The sequence below is a fragment of the Phoca vitulina genome, unplaced genomic scaffold (genome assembly GCF_004348235.1).
Source record: "Phoca vitulina isolate PV1807 unplaced genomic scaffold, GSC_HSeal_1.0 scaffold76, whole genome shotgun sequence".
In the NCBI taxonomy this organism is placed as follows: domain Eukaryota; kingdom Metazoa; phylum Chordata; class Mammalia; order Carnivora; family Phocidae; genus Phoca; species Phoca vitulina.
This window is the reverse complement of record NW_022589779.1, coordinates 1981513-2000919: the sequence shown is the minus strand read 5'-3', so window position 1 is coordinate 2000919 and position 19407 is coordinate 1981513. Positions and strand designations below refer to the sequence as shown.

Sequence of the window (19407 nt, the reverse complement as noted above, 5' to 3'; positions counted from 1 at the left end):
GTTTGACTAGGGAGCCAAGACTTTTATCCCTGCCTAGTAGTAATGAGGACCCGTCAAACTTGCAGTGACAGTGAAGCCCATAGGGGTCTGGACTTATACCTCCTCCCATCAGTAATGAGGTGCCCCTCTCACTCCCTATTGGTGTAGTGTCAGAGAAGGCCATGCAGGGAGCAGTAACAGGACACTCTTACCTCCCCCAGCCAGGGAGTTATCAGTGGAAACCCACTGTTGGAAGTGGAACCCAACCAGTAGCAATGAGAAGCATTCTCCCAGTTGGGTATCAGTGGAGGCCAAATGAAGAATCTAGATAAAAAGTTTAATTCAAAAATTAAAAAAAATAAAAAGCCTTCAGAGAACGCTTGTCTCTTAAAAAACGTAATTTAAACCCATTTGCCTAATACACGTGATTGATAGTCATCTGCCTTTTGCCTATATTTAAAGTCTTATCTCTGGTTCCTGGCCTCTGACTCAACTTTCCACTTAAAAATCCTGTAATATGGCCACTTACATGAGCAGAACTGGAAGTGATTGAGTTGTTCCTGATAGTAAAATTCCACTTTTGTGCTGATCATGTTGCAGAGTGATCCTTTTTCTTAAGGGAGCAAGTTAAATATCATCTCCTCTCTGGTATTTCCTTTGCTTTCCTCAGGCCGATTGAGGTGTTCTCTGTGCTTCTGTTATACCATCTAGATTCCTCTGAACTTGTAGATTCAGTGCTATGATACTGGAAACTGAGGACAGGGGATGTTTGTCATTTCTGTGCCCCCCACCCCGTGCCTGGCACAGTGCCTTCCAGGTGGTAATTAATCAGGGGATTAATTGACAACTTGACCGTGCAGAATATAGGGAAAAAACTTGCTTGCTCTATTAATTAAAACAAAACTAAAATAAACTGAAAATGAGTTCTGACTTGTCACCAGGCCAGCAAGTGAAAAAAATATTTATTAACCTCTGCAAAATGATCATCCCATTTGTCCCCCAATTTTAGGTGTATTACCAAATTAATAATATTTTATTTTAGTCTGATTAGTGTTTTTTTTTTTTTATTTAGGAAGCTGAAATCTCCCATTAAAAAATTAAAAATACATTCTTTTTATGGTGAATAGATAACAGATCCTTCATGAACTTCTCATAGGATTAACTTTTCTAAAGAGAAATAAAATCATACAGCTCAGTATGTTCAAAGTTTTATTTTCATTTTTAATGAATTACAGCATTTCAAACTGTAAGGTAGATAGTGAATTGGTGAGTGTGATGATATTTTTACATAATGATGAATTTTGATTTAATAGAAATTGATGTTCTGAAGTACTAGTTCATTATGTGCCCAAGTCATCTAGAGTTCATAAAACATATGTCTTATTGAATGTAAATGGTCATGATATTTTATGAATGAATAATGAATGAATCCTTTTTCTCAGCAAAGGTAATTTTTTTATATTCTGGAATTTAATACACATCTATAACTACATCGGCTGGAAAAACTCAAAAATGGTTATAACTAAGTTGGAAAATCAGTTTAACTTCTAGACACCCACTGAAACAATGTATGTTTCAACATGAACGCATCAAGGGGCAAATACGATTTTCATTTCTGCCCTAGAGGACACATAGCTCTGCATTTGCAGGGTGAAAACATATTGGAAATCCTGGTTGGCTGCTTTGGCTTTAGCTTCTTGGTGATTACCAAATTTGTAACACACTTCTATTTCTTTGATTAAAACAGACAGACAACAACCAAAAAATAATCCCACAAAAATTCTCAATTCCCTAATCCCCTTGCAGTTAGAACACTCTCTTCATCTTGGAAGGCTTGCCTAATTCTATGGTCCTCTCCCGTTGGCATCTGTCACCATCATTCCATTATAACAGCTTTTGATAATTTCCCTGGCTATCTTTATTTTTCCAAACACTAATGGGCATTTTCAGTCCTAATTATTCTTGGCTTCTCAACCCTTGAAAGTTGTTGAATCCCTCTCTTCCCTTCTAAGGCACAGCCTGCTCCTGTTTTCCTGACGTTGTTCTAATGCTCATTCCTGCTATAGGAATTTGCCCATTTGTTGTCTGAAATATATTCCTCAGCTTAAGTGTCTCTTCCTCATGGAAGCCCTCCTTGACCTCTCTCACTAGGTCAAATCTTGTCCTCATGATCTCATAAGTGCCTTAGGTTTTTCTTCCCTGGCTTGTGTCCCAGATCCAGTTTCATGTTACTTTATAGGCCCCTTTGATTTGCTTATTTGCCCCTGTTTATTCTAAACTCTGAGAGGAAATAGATCATTTTAGTGTTTTCTCACCATCAATTCTCAGCTACTAGTCTTTTTTTAAAAAAAAAGTATAGGGGTGCCTGGGTGGCTCAGTTGGTTAGGCATCTGCCTTTGACTTGGGTCATGATCTCCAGGTCCTGGGATCAAGCCCTGCATCGGGCTACCTACTCAGTGGGGAGCCTGCTTCTCTCTCTCTCTCAAATAAATAACCAAAATCTATAAAAAAATATATATATATATATACACATTAATAAATATATTTCATATGTAGTCATTTATAACATAAGCATTATTTCTCTTGAATTTTGGTCCAGTGCCAGTTGAGAAATACACAAAAACCTGGAATGAGTGTGTAATAGGTAATAGGTGTCCTTAGCTTTGCTCTTGACATGTGTTTGGTTCCCAAAAATATTTGTTAAATACGTGCCTGGATGAAGATATCAGAAAAAAAAAAAAACAATAACTTGATTTTGTAAGTAAAGACTTTTTTCTCATATGAAGGAATATGTAATTCTAGTTATCTTTACCAGAGAATTGCATGAACAACTTAAGTAATAGGTTATTTTTTTTTAATAAGCAAAGATTTACTATTACTCATTGAACTGGACATATTTAAAGTATGCAATTCTAGAAGCCAGTTTAGACTGACCAGTTAAAATATGCAAACCAATTCTGAACAATTCAGTCCTCATTTTTGAGAGGAAGAAAATAAACAGTGCCTTTTCAGAAATTTACTTTATTCATGGAGCACTGATTCCAACAGACCTAACCCCAACAACATACAGACCAAGACATATTTGGTATACAGTGTGGTCAGAGGAGAAATGAAACAAACAATACTTTAACCTAGGGACTTTAAGGTAGAAACAAATTTAGCAACCTGGTATGTATGCATAGACCCGTGTATGTGTTGATAAGTGATGGTTATACTCAGACATGCTTTTTGGCTTTTTTCTTCTGTTTTGTATTTGTCCCCTTTTACAAAAAGCCTGTTATCTGCAGAATCAAAACCCAACATTTTTTCTCAAGGTAAAGAAATCTGGCTGGGCCCTCTTTCTCCTTATCTTTGCTTGGGTACTAAAGTGCAGTGTGTACCTTGTGCACACATTTCAATTACATAATACAGTGGAACCCAGGCTTATATAATGGCAGCAATGTGGCTAAGCAAGAAATCAACTTACTTGAAAAACATCTCCCCATTGTAGTCCTTCATGAGCCTTTTTATTTCTGAAGGTCCGTTATATTGTCTGCCCTTTCTGATTTAATTTATTTGAGTCTTCTCAGTATACCTAAAGGTTGATCAATTTTATCTTCTCAAACAATTCTTAGTTTTTATTTTTTCTATTGTTTTTATTCTCTGTGTGATTTATTTCTACTCTAGTCTTTATTATTTCCTTGTTTCTGCTAACTTTGGTCTTATTTGTTCTTTATCTAGTTCATTGAGATGTAAAGTTAGTTCATTTATTTGAGATCTTTCTCTTTTTTTAATGTCAGGGTTTATTGTTATAAACTTAACCTCTTAGTATCCCTTTTCTGCATCCCGTAAGTTTTGATATGTTGTGTTTTCATTTTTATTTGTCTTGAGATACTTTTAAAATTCTTTTTGATTTCATTATTGACCCAATGGTTGTTCAAGAATGTGTTGTTTCCACATATTTATGAATTTTACTGTTTTCTTACTCTTATTGATTTGTAGTTTCATTCCATTGTGGTCAAAAAAGATCCTTGGAATGATTTCTATTTTCTCAAATTTGTTAAGACTTGTTCTGTGGCCTAACATGTGATCTATGCTGGAGAATGTTTTTAGTGCCCTTGAGAAGAGTGTATGTTTCTTTGCCATTGGGTGGAAAGACGTTGACCAAGGTGTACAAAGTTTCAGTTATTCAAGATGAATAAGTTCTGGAAATCTAATGTACAGCAACACGACTATAGTTTAAAATACTATATTGTATGCTTCAAATTTGCTAAAAGGATAGATTGCAAGTGTTCTCAACACACACGCACAAAAAAAAAGAAAAAGAAAATCTTAACTATGTGAAATGATAAGTATATTAATTAGCTTGATTGTGGTTATCATTTCACAATGTATATACATGTATCAAAACATCAAGTTGTACATTTTAAATAATTTTTATTTAAATTTTTGTTTGTCAGTTATACTTTAATGAATCTGAGGAAAATATATAAAACTGTAAATAAAAATATACAAAATATACTGAAATAGGTTTTACCTTAAATAAAAAAAAAGAAAGCTCCTTACTGTTCTTTGGCTAAGTTATTACCTAGGATGGAATGTTAATTACTGGTCACCTTCAGTTTAGCTTGGCATTAAGTCATAAACTAGTTGGTGTACTTGATCTTGATATGGCAATTGTCATTTTTATGTAGTAACAGTCTCTTTGGAAGTCCTCAAGGAATGAAAGCTTGCTCTCATTTTACATTTGTTTGCCTTTCACAAATTGTACACCTTATAGCAGCAAGCCATTTCAGTAAACTCTTACATATGCTCACTAGATTAACCAGGACAGATGGCTCTCTGTCAATAATTCAACAATTAACTTTGAAGCTATGTACTATATTCCACCTTCTCAGATGATAAATTAGAGGAAGTAGAGGATTTCAGATTCTGAATTGTGATATAGGAGCATGGTCACTGGACTGGTAATATGAATATCTGTGTTATTTATTTTGCTGTACTTGTATCTACCTATATGACCTTGGGTAAATTAAGTCAACCTCTTTGGTAATCCATTTCTTCATTATTAAAACTAGAGGATTGATACATGTTCTCCCCATTTTGCACGTCTGTGAATCTTCCCCAAATCAATTATGTTTTTCCTAGAATAAATATATTATTTGGTAATATGTTTTAACTTTTAATTCTGGAATTCATTTCAATTTATTTTCCTAGAAAGTGATGCTGACTCTTCAAATGCATTTACTGAAGGTTTCATTCTAGATTAGTGAAAAATTTTCATGTTTGAGAAGAAGCACAGCAGGTTCAGACTTCCATAGAATGATTCCTGAAACTTCTACCTATTGTTTGGCCTCAGATAAGTTACTTAACTGCTCTCAACCTCAATTTTCTCATCTATAAATATCAATATTAATAGTACTTTTCTTATATATCATGAAATTGGTTAATCCATGAAAAACCCTTAGAATAGTTGCCAGGATATAATAAGCTACTGTTATTATCCAAACATATGGGTTTATTCTTTACCAGAATAAAATTCTACAATATGAACACCAACCAGTCATTCCCATGCAATCCAGCCATCGTAATGCTTGAATTTTCAGATGCTCCACGTTTCTTCCTTCGAAGTCTGTCCTCGTAACTCTGCAGCAGTCTTCAGAACACTAACGGCAGCTCCCTTTAGAGCCCATTAATTGTCTTCTAAGAGCCAGGCAGAGGAATCAGCACACACTGATGTGTCGATCCTGTTAGTATCAACTTTGAAGAGTGAGTAGCATATATGGCAAATAACCCAGTGATCTGTCCCCTCAAGGATCTGTCCTTTCAGAGTAGAACTGGTGAGTGAAATAAGAGTGGCTGTGAAGTCTTTCATGTGTGAATAAATCGGTACATTTCATGGCTCACCATTATCCAAACATATATAATCTTTCGCTTCTATTTTTTGATGGGCTTTATCATTACTAGCTTATAAGCTGTGTATATCTTTGAAGACTTCCGAATATTCAGCTTGATAATCTCTCCGAGTGCTCTTTTCTTGAAGGAAGAGTTTAGGTAACCCTATCTATTGTTTCTTTATAGAATGATTAATGTGAAAATGAGCTCTACACTTTATTAGCATAGGAATCGTATAAAATAATGTAAATGGAATTAGTTTGAAAGTTACAAAAAAAATCACAATATATATATGTATTGGTAAAATATGACTACATACACATATTTTAGACATCATTATTATCACTTTATATACATGGATCAAAACATTTTCCAGTTTGAAAGTCTTACGTTTGAGAATATTGGAGGATACTACTTTAATTACTTTCAAATTCTTTCTGGTTTGAACACTCTTCAAATCATCCACAGTGTATCTCCAATGCACATATCACCTAATTCTGTACTGCACTGGACCTGTTATCTCCATGAAGATATCCTATGATGTATTTTCCACACTTGGACCTTCTGAATTCTTACCCCCTCCAGGGTTTCATTTTAAAAATGTAATCGTTGCTTGCATGTATAGAGTTATCTTCTTTTTGCAAAAATTTTGCATTTCCCATGCTAACCTGTTTTCTCAAATTTGATGATCCATTTTTGTTTTTAAGGACAGAGATTTGCTTCTTTCAAGCACAGGGATCTGTTACTTCCTTTTAAGACTAGTAGCCGTGACGTTGCTGACTAGTACACTCAAAGGCACACATCAGAGACTTCGCCCCCTCTTACCTAATGGAAAATGATTTCTTTCTTTCTTCTTCCTTTTTTTATCTAGTATAACAGCAATGTACTTTTATGTATGTACCGAAGGAGAAAAATGATGACACAGTTATTACTCTGATTCAGGCTATATAATTTGATCTTTTCAATCGGAAAAGATGGCAAAGCTGATGCCAGCATCTTTTAGATTTCTCACATGACTAGTTGTCCAAAGATACTTATTTCTGAGTTTATTTTTCTCTGTGTGCCTGTGTTTTATGTTGGAGCCAGCAAGTGCAGCTAGTGTCATGGCTCCATCAACAATATTTATTGGTGCCTGTTGTGAGCTCAGTATTTCCTAGGGCTTGATAGGGAAACAGAATATCAGATACACTCCTTGTCCTGAGCACACTGACAAGATAGTCAAAGAATTAAGATGAATGTAAAGGACAGAAAGGAAACAAACTAAAACACTGGCTAACTGAGAACTTTCTTATACCATGTGGAAGATAGGAAACTTTTTTTCAGAAGTTACATTGAGCCATTGCCTATGGTAAATACTCTACATTTAATTCTTCACCTGTTTTGATGCAATTTTCTGATGATGGAACTAAATAAGGGTCAAAGAAATCAAATAAGCTGACTTAGGTTACATAGCTGGTAAATGGTCGTTTGGATTCCACCGTGGCTCGAAATCTGTCTACCAGTGTCTTAGGGGAGGTTTAGGATTAGAGTAGATCGGGAAAGCTTTGTGGATGAAGCAGTTCCAGTAATAAGAATAGCTACTGTTGATTGAGTGTTGGGTGATAGGAACTCTACTAAGCATGGTCTTAACTATTTCTGTCGATACACCCATGGGATAAATATTTTGAGTCCCTACTTACAGCTATAGAAACTGAAGATCAGAGACATTAAGTAACTTTACCAGTGGTATAGGAGTGACAGAGTTGGAATTTGAAACAAAGTTCTCTGGCTCCAAAAGCAGTGCTCTCTACCCATTATTTAGAGATGAACAATTGGGAAGTTACTGAGTAGTGCCAGCTAGTGGCCAGAACCAGTGTATCAGTGATCTTTAAGGAAAGGGCAGGATATTAGGGTGTCAGGTGGGTATCGTAAGATAGAGCTCAATAGGAGGTTGAAAATAGCTCTGCTGTCTTCAGCTAGGACAACCAACGTAATGGTGGTTACCAACTGAACTGTGGTCGTTCCTACTCCTTGTGGAGGGGAAAAGAGCATTTTTAGTCTTGGTAATGGCAATTCTAAAGCTGCTCCTCAGACATTTGTATGATATTGGGAAGATAAGTTTCAAAACTCAGAAAAACTTTCAGAATTCGAGGATGTAGAAGAGTTAATGATTTAAGTCCCTGAGGTGATTAAGATACTCAGAGGTAAAGATTACGAAAAGGAAGCTATAAAAACTGAGAAGGAAAAATCAGCGAGACAGTGGGAGGATCGGAAAGACGGTCTTGTGAAGCGGAGGGGGGTTTTCCAGAAGAGGGGGGATCAGCAGTGCCAATTGCTTCAGAAGGAGGTCTGGGAGGACAACAACTGAAGAGAGTTTTTGCAAGTCATGTGTCATTAGTCAGCAATGCCATAGGAAGGTCTGTGTGTTTGTTTTGTTTTTGAACGTGGGGGAAATACGAGCATGTTTGAAGGGGATTTTAGGTAAATTATTGGACGGTATGGAGTAGCCAGGCTTTGTACACCCCCAGGTTGAATTGCAGCGTACATACGGAATAGCCACACTTACTTCCTGGGCAGAAATCTGCTAGTGTAATAAAAGCAAGAGGCCATTTCATTTTTCTGCTTACAGCAGAGTCTAACTACTCACTCTGAGTAAAGAAAACCTGAGTTTGTCCCTCTAGTGCAGATAGCAGTGATGGCTCCTCAGCGTGGAGGACTTCAGAGGTAATCGCTCTCCTGCTTGAAGCCATGAGCTTCCAGCTATCTTAGTGATAAATGCTCTCTGTGACTGCTGAGAGGGGTAAATATGTCAGAGTCCCTCGTTAGCTCAGCACTGGCTCTGCAGAATTACCAATTCCAGTGCTCTGCTTCATTTGCTTGGCATTAAAACTTTCAGAGGTAAGCATCTTTTTAGTGGAACAGATGGACTCTTATGACCTGGGTGGAAGCAATGGCTAATTCATTGGAGGGTAACCTCATCACAAGGCCCCATATGGTCGACTCTCTCAGCAATCTGGGAGAAGGCAGGGGAAGAACCAAACCAGAAGAGATAGCACTCTCTCTCTCTCTCTCTTTTTTTTAATTCAGCTTTGTTGAGGGATAATGGACAAAATTGTAGGATATTAAAAGTGTGTATCATGTCATCTTTAATTTCTTTCACCAGTGTTTTATGGTTTCCGGAGTACAGGTCTTTCACCTCTTTGGTTACGTTCATCCCTAGGTATTTTATTCTTTTCGGTGCAATTGTAAATGGAGTGGTTATCTTAATTTCTCCTTCTGCTACTTCGTTATTAATGTAGAGAAATGCCACTGATATCTGGGTATTAATTTTGTATCCTACAACTTTACTGAATTCATTTGCTACTTCTAGTAGTTTTTTGGTAGAGTCTGTATATGTATGTATAGTATCATGTCATCTGCAAATAGTGACAGTTTCACTTCTTCCTTACCAATATGGACGCCAAGCTGTTTCCCAGAGCCAGACAGAAAATCTTTGAAGCGATTCCTTTGTTGGGGAGGCTCTCATATGCCTAGAAACCTTGGTTATGGACTCCTTTTCAGAATCTGATCATATTGACTTACCTCCCTAGGAAAATGAATATAAGCACATTAAAAAAATCAGAATACTCATAAACTTGACCTGAAGTCCGGTCAGAAACCCTTCATCTAAAAGATTAAGATATAATCCTTTCGAGCAGTAATACAACCAAACAAAACCCTCAAACTGAAATTTAGCTTTCAGAAGTCTGGCAAAAAAACAGGAAGAGTGGGTGGCCTGGGGCTTTTCTTTTTGACTTTGGAGAAAGGATAATTGTATTCAGGGTGCTATGTCCTATAAATCATAATATATATGTACAGTCTGGAGTCTAGTTTATAGAGCAAGACATAAAGAATGAGGCAATTCTCCCCAATTATTTTCTCAGTGTATGGTCCCCTATAGTCAGATTTCGGTTATCAGTATATTTTTTATTAATACTTTGACAGGTGGGAAAAGGCTAGTGTTGAGTTCTAGGCTCATCCCCTAGGGTAATGAGGCAGGTGGTATTGCCTAGCCTCAGGTAATGCCTAGTATCTAAGGATATGAGGCAGGTGGTATTATCTAGCCTCAGGTAATGCCTAATATCTGAGGACTATGCATTGGTTCTCAGCCCTGGCTGCAGATTAGAATTACTTAGGGGACGCATGAAACATAACAATACCAGGCCCAATTTAAAGCCAACTGGATCAGACTCTCTGGGAGTAGGGAACAGACCCTGGCACCTTTCAAAAGCATCCTAAGTGGGGCGTCTGGGTGGCTCAGTCGGTTAAGCGTCTGCCTTCGGCTCAGGTCATGATCCCAGGGCCTTGGGATGGAGCCCCAAGTTGGGCTCCCTGCTAAGCTGGGAGTCTGTTTCTCCCTCCCTCCCTGTCCCTTCCCTCCCCTTGCTCATGTTCTCTCTCTCAAATAAATAAATAAAATCTTTAAAATAAAATAAAGCATCCCACACAATTCTAATCTACATTTAGTGTTGACAATCATGGGATTGAGTCAAATTAGATGGTAGTACGGATAAGATAAGGGAAAAAGCAAGGTGGCCACATAACCCCACAGGTGAGGACCATGGAATTATGGGAAATCTCTAGCAAATATTCAATGAAGTGAGTTGATATAAATTTTTAGTTATCAATTGTATTTATAAGCAAGTTTTTACTCCTTTAAAGGGAGTCTGCTATAGTATCCTAAATCTGAAGGTCTTAAGGCATAGAACAGTTCTCTCACAGGGCTTTTTTTTTTTTTTTTAATTTTATTTATTTATTTTTTTAATTTTAAAATTTTTTATTTTTTATTTATTTTATTTTTTAATATTTTTTTATATTCTGGATACAAGCCCTTAAGCGGCGGTAATGTTTTCAAGATTGGAACAAGATAATGTGAGTTATTGAGAGAGGAACTTTAGGGAAGAAAAAGCCCATTTTTCAAAGAGGTTGTACACTCATTTGGTTCATAACTTCAAAACTCACAAAAGGATAAAGAGTGCAAATCTCACTGTCCTCTGTTCCCCGCTGTTCAGTTTCTCTGACTTGGGAGCAGTCATTCTTCTGTGTCTAATAGTTCATTCTTACACAAGCAGTGCCCCCCTCTTTTATTTTCATACAAATGGCATCGTCCAAATGATAGGCACGCTATTCTGCATTTCACTTTTCTTTCACTAAATATTATACCCTGGGGAACAGCTTATGTTACCACAAGTCTCAAGTTTAGATGTTGCATGCTCAAACTTTCATCCCTCGGTAAAGACACAGGCATGTAGTAGAGATTCAACAGATGCTATTGCCAGTTTCATCCCACTTCCAAAATAAACAAGCCAGCACTGCTGCACCTGTCTGCTGAAATTAAATTCAGAACTAGTCTATAAGGGATGTTGCTGTCTTCACCTGAGAACTGCAGTACAAACATGCCTTCGGTGATATTCTCAGAAGTAGTGTTCAAAGAGACCAGATGTATTTTTAATCCTGCCACAAAAAGAGGCAGAGACCTCAGTTAACTTGGAAATTTTTATGTCAAAATCCGAGAAACTACAAGTAGCTTTGACACCAAGCCTTTGGATAAACCGAAATCATAGGATTAATAAAGCAAGTGATTTTGTTTTGCTCAAAGATCTAACTTTAGTGTTTAAGCTTGTCTTTGTCTTGGTAAGGTGCTGTCTTTCACTACTTTCCAGTGCTGTCACTGAACCTCAGTAGGGATTATGTGAGAAGCTGAGACATCACCTGGTTTTCCAACTCATAGTCTATCGTCTCTGATTCCTTAAAACTAACACATTGAATCGTAAGTGGTAGAAAATTATATGTGCAACTGAATCTTCAGGAATTTATCTGTCTTGGTTTCTATGCTTTGTACCATCACTAACCACATTATAAATATTAGCAGTTGATGTTTTATAAATCTCTGGGGTTAAAACATCATGATTTATAACAGCCAAAAGCTTAGAATCTCTGCTGTGCCATCATAGGGATTGCTCTTTGCTTTTGGTTTCTGGGCAGCAACGGACACTTTAGCCTTTAGTTTGGGCAAAGGGAATAAAAGCAAACGGCAATGACATTGATTTGAGTTTTGAAGGGTTTTTAAGTTATTGTTACCTTTTAGCCACATTACTGCTTTCGGTGTATATGTTTGTTAAAAATCCCCACAGTTTTAGAATCTTCCTCCTTTTCAGCTGAATAGTGTTTGGCTGTTGTTCCTCACTGAATATACAAGTTCTGGAATCAGAGTCACTTTCTCCAGGCAGCTCAGTGTGGTTAGTGTGTTATTGGTTATTTTTAACAAGTATGGTAAAGGGATTATATTGCCTGCGTGTGCACGCACGTGTGTGGATGTAACAAGCTTGCGTATGTGCAGGAGGGCAGGGGAGAAGAGTGTTCAATCAAACCAATAAGCCATTGAGTCACTAAATTCTAAAATAGTGAAACATAGCATCGGATAATTCTGTGGGAATGGACAATAAAATGCAAAAATCTGAACCTTTTTGAGCTCAACTAACTTACAAACGAATAAGGGGTAATTATATACATCACTTCCTTCAGTGTCCTAATAGGAATGTTATGTTATCATGATTTTTATGCTCAATAAATAGAATATCGATGAAAATGTATTTGGTGTGGGTCAGAATTGCAATACTAATTATTATATTATTTATAAAAAGATATGGTAGAGTTTTAAACTAATATTTCTAATGTTTAAGCTGTCATTATCATTAGACATAATTAATTGAAGGCATTGTAAAATACATCAAATTGTGTCCTCTATGTAGGTAATCATGGTATAGCATTTTGTTATGGCACTAATATCACCCTTTAGTGAGTATATTATCTTTGTCCCATGACACTGGAACTGTAGTGGAATTCAGTTCCAATTGGCTATAAAATATCTTTCTTCAGTGGATGTCAAACTACTTTAAAATATTATCTCAGTGCTTTTAGCTTTCGAGGAAATATTGGAAAAGTGATTTATTCTTATTTAGCGGGCAAGAAAATGGCAGCATAGACAGGGAAAGTCAATTGTATAAGGTCAGTTAATAAATCATCTTTATGTGGGTGAGATCAAGTTTCCGAAGTCACAATCTAGTACACCAGGGACTGAACAGTGCCTAAGACAGATAGAAAAAGTAAAAGTCAAATGTTTACCTCACTTGGTTCAAAAGAATATACCTGCTGGTTCATTTTAGACTGATGTGCTCAAAGCTTCAAAATTTGTGAGTCAAGTTATGTATATGAGTTGCCAGATTATGTCTGGCAGCTTTTTATACTGTATTAACATGTTGACCTGTATGAGGTGGTAATGGAATAAATTGAAATCAAGTGTTTTGGGATAGTTGTGATAATAAAAATGAATTTCTTTTTGCAATAAATACTTCGGTTTTAAAAGAGCAAGAGAAAAAGCAACAGAATATAAGAAAGAGGTTATATTTTAAAAAAAGAAAATATACTTACATTAAAGAATATTAAGGGTAATCATTAAAAAAAAAAAGAAAATACAAATTAATAATGCCCTATCCAAGATCCAAGTAGATGTAGATAGCGAATCGAAATTCATGAATAGCTGTGGTCGGCCTCTTCTTATCATCTGTTCATTTATTATTCTCTATTGGGGGAGATCTCTGTTTGCTACTAGCAACTTCTTTCCTCTTTTTACCTTATCAGCATTTCCCAAGTGTGTTTTCCAGAATATAAGATCCATGAGATATGCATATAGGGGCTGTGGACAGAGAAGTTTAGGAAAGATTACATATAGTAGCTATCTTTTGGGAATTCCTAATGTTCTTTAACACTTTAAAGTCTTCAAGAAATGGTCGAAAATCAGAAACCTGTTTTCCTTTTTTTATCCCAACCCCTTCCAAAAGGATTTAACTTTGAAATATATATGTAATACGTATATATTTTTTTAAACATATACATATATTAAAATTCCAGGCACCTTGCTTTAGAATCAAAAGACAAAGTAGCAGTGATGAGAATGGATTGAGGAATAAGCGGATATAGTTGGGCCAACATAGATTCTATGGAACACTTGGAATTTTTGTAGAATCACTGATTTATGTATGCTATGTTCATTTTCCATTTCAAAGAAACATCTATTAAAAAGTGCTTTGGGGAGCGCCTGGGTGGCTCAATCGGTTAAGCAACTGCCTCTTGATTTTGACTCAGGTCATGATCTCTCAGCGTTGTTAGATCCAGCCCCACATCAGGCTCTGCGCTCAGCATGGAGCCTGATTGGGATTCCCCACCCCCCTGCCCCTCCTCACGGTGTGCTCTCTCTCTCTAAAAAAAATAAATAAATAAAAAATGCTTTGTGTCCTTTTGATTACATATTCTATAAAAATTGTTAGATTTTTATTCATGGATTTTCCATTGAATTTGTAAAATATCATTTTGAAGGAAAACATACATTTGGGGATATCTTACTGAAGTTTTTTTAAGTCATAGAAGTTGCTTTCCTTGGAGTGAGGCATTTAATTGAAAAAGCCATTGTTCAGAAATCACTGTGATTCCATATTTTTCTCTTTTCCCAAACACTTTGAGAATTGTTGTTGTCACTTATATTTTTTTAAGATTTTATTTATTTATTTTTAGAGAGAAAGAGTGTATGAACTGGGGGAGGGGCAGAGGGAAAGGGAAAAAGGGAACCTCCTGCAGACCGCAATGAGCAGGGAGCCCAATGTGGGGCTCCATCTCACAACCCTGGGATCATGACCTGAGCCAAAATCAGGAGTCCACCGCTTAACCGACTGAGCCATCCAGGCGCCTCTTATTGTCACTTTTAAAAGTAATTATGAAAAAGAGTGTTCAAGTTAGAAATTCACAGCAATCATATTTGTCATTTGGTCTACCACCCAAAACAAGGTATTTAATTTCTTGGCTAACGGAAGACTGTTTTATATTATTAAATTGAATGTGATATATATTTCCTGTCCTTTATCTTTTGAAACTGAAGAAAGGAACAACTGCAGTTTGAAAAGCTTTTAGGATGATGTAATGGAGCAAATGGCCTCTCTGAAGCCTGGGCATTGGGTTTGTTTTATTTATGATACAACGTGGGGATATTTTAAAACCAAGATTTGTTGAGCACCCCATTTTATTAATACTGCTGTGTTAAATGTGTAAGTATTGAACTGTCAATGAAATATGAGACCTTTTACCCAGTGACATTTTAAATGAATCTCCTTGTAGGGGAAGCCTGTGGGAACACCCGATGCTGGTGCCTATTTCCGCGTGCTCGCGGAGCATGGAGTAGCTGCCTTGTTCACAGCGCCGACTGCAATTAGAGCCATCCGTCAACAGGACCCTGGGGCAGCCTTGGGGAAGCAGTACTCTCTGACAAGGTGAACTTGGGATGCACAGGGCAAATTACATTAAAAACTGCAATCAGAATGAATAACGGAACATTATATATTTTTTTTTTTTTGGCACTGCGATACCTCTATGGAAAGAACCAGAAGATTCTGGATGTTATTAAGAATGACTGTTCTAAACATAGCTTTGAATTAGTTAGAATTTTAACCATACTATGAATATTTTTTTTTTTTTAAAGATTTTATTTATTTATTTGACAGAGAGACACACAGCGAGAGAGGGAACACAGGCAGGGGGAGTGGGAGAGGGAGAAGCAGGCTTCCCGCCGAGCAGGGAGCCCGATGCGGGGCTCGATCCCAGCACCCTGGGATCATGACCTGAGCCGAAGGCAGACGCTTAACGACTGAGCCACCCAGGCGCCCCACTGTGAATATTTTTTAATACCATATTGTGTTTATTTCAGTTCAGATCTTACCAAAATATTTCTCTTTTTTAAACCACCGTGCTCACATTTTCCTTCAAGTAAAATGCTGACTATGGCTTAAAATGCATTTATACATATATAAGAGTATCTGACTGTCTTTTGAAAATAGAATAATAGTGTAAATAGAAGGAAAATATTATTTGATTTCGTATATAGAAATCAAATGTCAAAATTATAGTCCGAGTTAGTGTGGTTCAAAGAGTGAAGGAAATTGTTTTTCTGTTGTTTTGTAATAATAGGCTCTGAATAGTTTAAATATTTTTTACTGGTTTATTGACATCCATTTCAGTTTAATGATATGTATATTCGAAGATAATTATAGCAATTTGTATCTTCAAGGCAGTTTCCAGCATCAGTTCTTTTTGAACTTGTTTGAAATTGGTCCCTGCTCTCATCAACTAAAAAAAGGATTTTTTAGCTTCTTCAAGTCAAAAGATGGCTTTGAATGATTATTTTGAATTTTTTTAAGTTAAATGCCAAGTGTTAGGAATTTTATGTTGTGAAAACCCAAAGAAGGAGTCAAAATAGATATCATATACTGATTGCAGGTGGAAGCAAGAAGTTTTCAGTTTGGGCAGTCAGTGGTTTTGTTTTTGGTTCTTGTCCTTCTGTTTTTCTGTTTTATGAGAAATTAGATCTGGATTTACATAAAATTTTACTCATAATCTAAAGAATACACTCATTAAAATAAGAGTGTTCATAAAATGAACCTTCCATTACAGTATTTCTACTCACCCTCAGTTTGTCCCTTCATTTACTACATTTCAATTGTATTTTCTCCATTTCAGCCAAAAGTATAGAAAAGTAGATTTTGGTAAGAACATCTTAGGCTGTATACAGCCTCCATGACTTAGACAGTTCTGGGAAATTTTGAAGAAACCGTGATTGTGGTTCTTTGCACCGTCTCTTTCCTAACAAAGGCATTCTGATTGCAGGGTGTGACGTTGTGTGACCTGCAAGCCAAGGAAGGTCTCTTATTTGCTACATCATCTTTTCCCATTTGTACATGGGTTTTAGACGTTATCCGTTACTGTGAAGGCAGGAACCGTTTCTAATTTTATTAACATAGAAAGCATCCAGTAGTACTGAGTGCCTATTAAATCATCACTTTTTTTTTTTTTCAAACTAATACTAATATGGAGTATGAGATTTTAGTGTAAGAGAAATTGCAGTAAGTTCCCCCTGATAATGCCCTTCTGTCTTTAGGCCCCTAAGTTACTCGTGATGGCGTGCACATATGTTTTTAATAGATACTTAATGACGTAGACTCTTCAGACACCCTCAATTCTTCAAATCACTACCGTTAATAAATGCAAACATTTGCTGATTACCTACTATGCTCCAGGTATAAGCAGTTTAAGTTTCTCTCATTCAGTTATCACAATAAGTAGGAATTGTGATTATCCTCATTTTACAAATGAGTAGTATTAGGACCAGAAAGTTTAAGAAACTCTTTGGAAGGAAACTAACTCAGGCAATCTGACAAGGGCCCACATTGTTCACACAGACATATTCTTCTTATGAGAGATAAGTTAAGAAACTCACTTGATCCAGAGATTTTTGTCATTCATGGGATAAAAGCAGCTTTTACCTCTTATATATTTTTAGCTTATTCAAATAATACCTTCACTGAACTTCTGTGATAGATTCTGACTTGTGAACTAAGGGGATGTTGGCCCTCAAAAATCCAACTATCTGATTTTAAAAACAAGGAAACCAGAGTCCAAAAAAGTTAAGTTTGGGTTAGAGACAGAATAAAGACCAGGACTCAAGTCTTTTCACACAACTATCCCTTTCGTTTTATATTTATGTTCAAGACATTTCATTCTTACTTAGTGAACTGACATTCACCAGGTATTATAATTGCAGGCTCATGATTGATCTGCAGAGCTTGCTTTCTCTCTTCTCTTATAGGACGTTTCAAATGATGAAAATGTGTTTTTCAGATGTGTTACGTATCTCATTAAAGATTGTTTTAAAATAAATTTGGAGATTTGCCAAAGATTTTGCCTCCCAAAGCAAATTTCAGAAGGTATTCTAAAATAGGGAACTAAGCAGAACTATGAATTCCTTTTATCATAGACGATTAGAAGTCAGAAGAACAAATTAGAGGTCATCTAGCGCCAACATCTCATTTCACAATTGAGAAGATGTTGTCACAGAGAGGTGAAGTGACATGCCCAGGACTACAGAGCTACCCCACAGCAAAGCTGGGATGAAGCAGTACCGTGTGCTATAGTTAGGATTCTCGCTCTGGAGTTAGACACACTGGGTTCAAGTCTACCATTTACCGGTTGTGTGACCTCAAGAAAGTTACATAGCCCCTCTGTTCTTTTTGCTGTTTTTCTTTTTTTGCTCTCCCTCCTCCTCCTTCTTCCAGAACATAAGTATAGTAATAGTACAAGAATATAATGAAATTAAAAGGCATATTATCCATGTAAAACACTTGGAACAGTTTAACGTAGACTGTCATCGCTCTTATCATTATTATTATTTTGCTTTCTAATATACTCTCTTCTTCCTCACATCATGGTGATTTATTTTCCCATGATCTGCCAGTTTAATCTTAATCAAGTTAGAAAAATTCAGTTCTGCTACTTCCATTCAAGGTATCAAAGTCCCTAATACTCAGATGCAGCCCTTCTTTTCCAATTGCATAATAATGAGGGATAATGCAAAAAAAAAAAAAAAAAAGCAGAGAACCAGAGATGAGCTCAAAAATAAAGTAAACGTATCTGCGGATTGGAAATAGAATCGATCTGCAAAGTAGTAAGAGGGGCCGAAGCCAGAGGCTTGGCAGGTGCGCAAGCAGGCTTTGGCAGCGGAGTAGAGGCTCAGTATTCCCCTGGTTTGATTGTGGGGTCAGAGTCAGCTCAGTGGGGCATTCCACCTCACACATGACGGGAGATTGATAATAATGGTGAGAGGGTGTTTTCTGGGACTGGGACTTAGCGCAAGGTTCGGTCTAGAGGTCTGAATGAGACAGAGAACAGCCCAGCAACTGGAGACTGAATGAAACCGCCCCCCTGCTGTCCTAGAATAGGATCTGTGATATCCTGAGTATCACTGTGTGTCAGTAACAATTCTGGACCATCACTGCGACATTGCCTCACTGGGGGATAGCTGCATCCCCCACAAACCTATTGGACAGAAAGGTGAACGTAGGAGAGGGAGCAAGAGATAAAAATAACAGCAAAGAACCCCTTTTCCTTCTACTTAAGACACTGGTATAAGAGCAGGGATCAACAAACACACTAATGAAGTTGAATAAAGGATCGCATTGCTATGGAAACCTGATTTACAGAGGAGGTAGCTTAACAGATAAGTGGAAGAAGGATAGACCCTTAAATAAATTGGTACTGAAACAACTGGCTATATATATATATATATAGAAAAATTGAGTTCCCTACCATATACTCTACACAAAAATAAATTTCAGCTGGATTCAAGGCCCTAAAATTGTAAAACAAAGAATTGGTACTTTCAGAAGAAAATGGATAAATATTTTAATATATTTTTTAGTAGGGAATGACCATTTAAAGCATAAATCACAAATCACTAAAGAAAATACTGATGAAATTTACTACACTGAAAGGAACAATCACCCACCAAAAGAATAAACAAACTTAAATGATGAATTATTCACCCAGAGAAGATATTTGCAACATATATAACCATTAAACAATTAGTGTACAGAAGATATAAAGAACTCCTACAAATCAATAAGAAAACGTACAATCCAATAGACAAATGGGCAAAGG

At 36.6% G+C, this 19407-nt stretch overlaps 1 protein-coding gene across 4 annotated transcripts in view; it reads left to right on the top strand.

Moving 5' to 3' along the window:
* The window catches only part of ACSS3 (acyl-CoA synthetase short chain family member 3), a 147506-nt gene that overhangs the window by 70143 nt on the left and 57956 nt on the right, over positions 1–19407 (top strand). For all 4 annotated transcript variants that reach the window (XM_032393748.1, XM_032393746.1, XM_032393747.1 and 1 more), the window contains one exon: positions 15040–15191. In XM_032393748.1, the coding sequence (XP_032249639.1) occupies positions 15040–15191 (152 nt within the window). The remainder of the gene's footprint in view (positions 1–15039; positions 15192–19407) is intronic.